At 39.9% G+C, this 2,726-nt stretch overlaps 1 protein-coding gene across 1 annotated transcript; it reads left to right on the top strand.

Annotated features, from left to right (window-relative positions):
- Nucleotides 1–385: 385 nt before the first annotated feature.
- OR51A42B (olfactory receptor family 51 subfamily A member 42B) lies at nt 386–1,330 on the top strand. Its single transcript, NM_001390204.1, has one exon. It carries the CDS (start codon nt 386–388, stop codon nt 1,328–1,330), a length of 945 nt encoding a protein of 314 aa, NP_001377133.1.
- Nucleotides 1,331–2,726: the final 1,396 nt, after the last annotated feature.

Raw genomic sequence — 2,726 nt, forward strand, 5'->3', positions numbered from 1 at the left:
TAATTGGAATGCACAGAACAGTCCAGGAAGTAGTCATCAGGAGAATGATGTCTTAGGTCTTGCGCAAAGTGATGCCTGTTGATTGATAACAAGTTCATAGCTTTGAATGTGAGGAAGAGCATGGTGGGGATAGGCACAGGTACAGAGGAAGGTCATGTGACCTGTTGAGCCAGCTGGATAACCTGAAAACACTTAGACAATTCCAGAAACCACAGGGAGCAAGAAGGGCAAGGAGTGATGTGGTAAACAAAATTGATTAAGCTCTAAAGTAAGGGTCTGGATGGCATAAGAGAGACTTAAAATAGGTCATCAATAAACTGTACGTCTGTCTTCTCTACAGGTGGTGGTCCTACAGTACAAGTCTTACAGTACAAGTCCCTCCAGCATGGGAGGTATCCTCTACAACAGCTCAGAGTTGCCAACGTTCACCCTGACAGGGCTCCCAGGGCTGGAGAACTCCCAACACTGGATGTTCTTGCTCCTCGGTACCCTCTACATTGTCTCCATTGTGGGCAATGCCCTTATCCTTTTCATTGTCAAGGAGGAGCAGAGTTTGCATCAGCCTATGTACTACTTCCTATCCCTGCTCTCAGTTAATGATCTAGGTGTGTCTTTCTCCACACTGCCCACCGTACTAGCCACATTTTGCTTCCATTTAAGGAAGATCAGCTTTGATTCTTGCATGGCTCAAATGTTCTTTATCCACTACTTCTCTTTCATGGAGTCTGGGGTCCTGCTGGTTATGAGTTTTGACCGCTATGTGGCCATCTGTAACCCTCTGCGCTACACCACCATGCTCACAGATTCCCGTGTTGTATGCATGGGCTTGTGGGCCATCATCCGCAGCTTCTGTATGATTTTTCCACTGCCTCTCCTTCTGAAGAGGTTGTCTTTCTGCAAGGCCAATATACTCTCTCATGCCTACTGCCTTCATCCAGATCTCATCCATCTTCCCTGTGGTGACATCACCATCAACAATATTTTCGGTCTCATCATTGTTATGTCTACCTTCGGCCTGGACGCTGCACTCATTCTCTTCTCATACGTGCTCATCCTGCATTCTGTACTTGCCATTGCATCTCGGGAGGAACGGTTAAAGACACTCAACACGTGTGTGTCACATCTGTGTGCTGTGCTCATATTCTATGTTCCCAAGATTGGTGTGTCCATGACTGCCCGCTATGGGAGGCATGCCCCCCTACTTGTGCACACAGTCATGTCCCTCATTTACCTCTTTGTGCCTCCCATGCTCAACCCTGTCATCTATTCCATCAAAACCAAAGAGATTAGAAGGAGGCTTGGTCGAATGCTAGTGGGAACCAAGTTTTAAGCCAGAGGCACATGGAAAGGAGAAAAGTCATTGGATATTTACTATTACTTCACAAATTGGGGTTTTCAAGACCTGCTTTGACAACCTTTTAAACTTTTTTTTGCTCAGAAATCTACTCTTAGGATTTTTTCCACCAGATATTTGATGACAGCCTGGCACTAGTTAAGACTGAAGTCAGAAGGTTTTGGCAAGTTACACTGAATTGTAGTTTGTCCAAAAAAAAAAAAAAAAAGCTCAAATTTTACAAAAAATCCACAAATGTGTCTCCTTAAAATCAATCCCTCATTTTGTTCCATGTGTTTATTTTATCCATTTTTAAATTGAATTAGCATAGAAAAAGTTACTTATTACCTTGGGAACACTGTCACAATGGTCAAATAATTCTTTTCCCCAAGAATATATGACAAGTAGTCCTACTTTTAATTTTGTAGAATTTTTTTAATTTTGCAAAATTTCTACAAAATTTTAATTTTGTAGCAACTCCGTACTGCTTTCCATCGCAATTGCGCTATTTTACATTCCAAAAAACTGTGTGCAAGTGACTGACATCCTTCCCAACATTTGCCATCTTTTGTTGTTATTTTTTATTATTATTATTATTTAATAGCCATCTCGACAGATGTGTGGTAATATCTCATTGTGTTTTCAATATGGATTTTCCTGATGATTAACGACATTGATCTTTTTTTTTCATATACTTGTTGGCCATTTGTATATCCTTTCTGGAGAAAATTTCATTTAACTCCATAGCACATAGTAAAATGAGTTTATCAGACTTGATTTGTCTTTGTTTTTAGCTACTGTAGGAGCTCCTTAACATGATTTGGGAATGAACCCCTTATCAGATACTTATTTAGAAGTAAGCTTGAATGAATGGACACAAAAAGCACATGCCTTGGTGGAAAGATTAAACAAATATTGAATATGTTGCTTTTCCCCCCAGTTCACTTGACTTAATTCTGAATAATCTGAGGAATGCAACAACATGATTTAAAAATTAATTTTGAATCCTTGTACAATTGAGATTACTCTCCCTCAAAATTACTTAAAAAAAAAAGGGAAAAAAAATGGACAGGCATAGAGTAAACCTCCCAAATGTTAAAATATGTAGAAAAAAACCCAAAAAAATCTATGTGAGTCAAAAGATATATGGCTGCCACAATAGATTTCTAGGATAAGATAGCTTAGAAGAATGTAGAAACCACTATAGTTCAAATAAAACTCTTTACAAAAACTATTTATAGCATGGTTGTGGTGTGTGTGCTCAGTTGTGTCCAACTCTTTGTGACTCCATGGACTGCATAGCCTGCCACGCTCCTCTGTTCATGAGATTCTCCAGGCAAGAATACTGGAGTGGGTTCCCATTTCTTCCTTCAGGGAATCTTCTCCACCTAGT

This window comes from Bos taurus, chromosome 15 (genome assembly GCF_002263795.3).
Source record: "Bos taurus isolate L1 Dominette 01449 registration number 42190680 breed Hereford chromosome 15, ARS-UCD2.0, whole genome shotgun sequence".
Lineage (NCBI taxonomy): Eukaryota > Metazoa > Chordata > Mammalia > Artiodactyla > Bovidae > Bos > Bos taurus.

Excerpts from the sequence above, each read along its gene's own strand:
- OR51A42B (NM_001390204.1), top strand. The coding sequence starts at position 386 with ATGGGAGGTATCCTCTACAACAGCTCAGAGTTGCCAACGTTCACCCTG.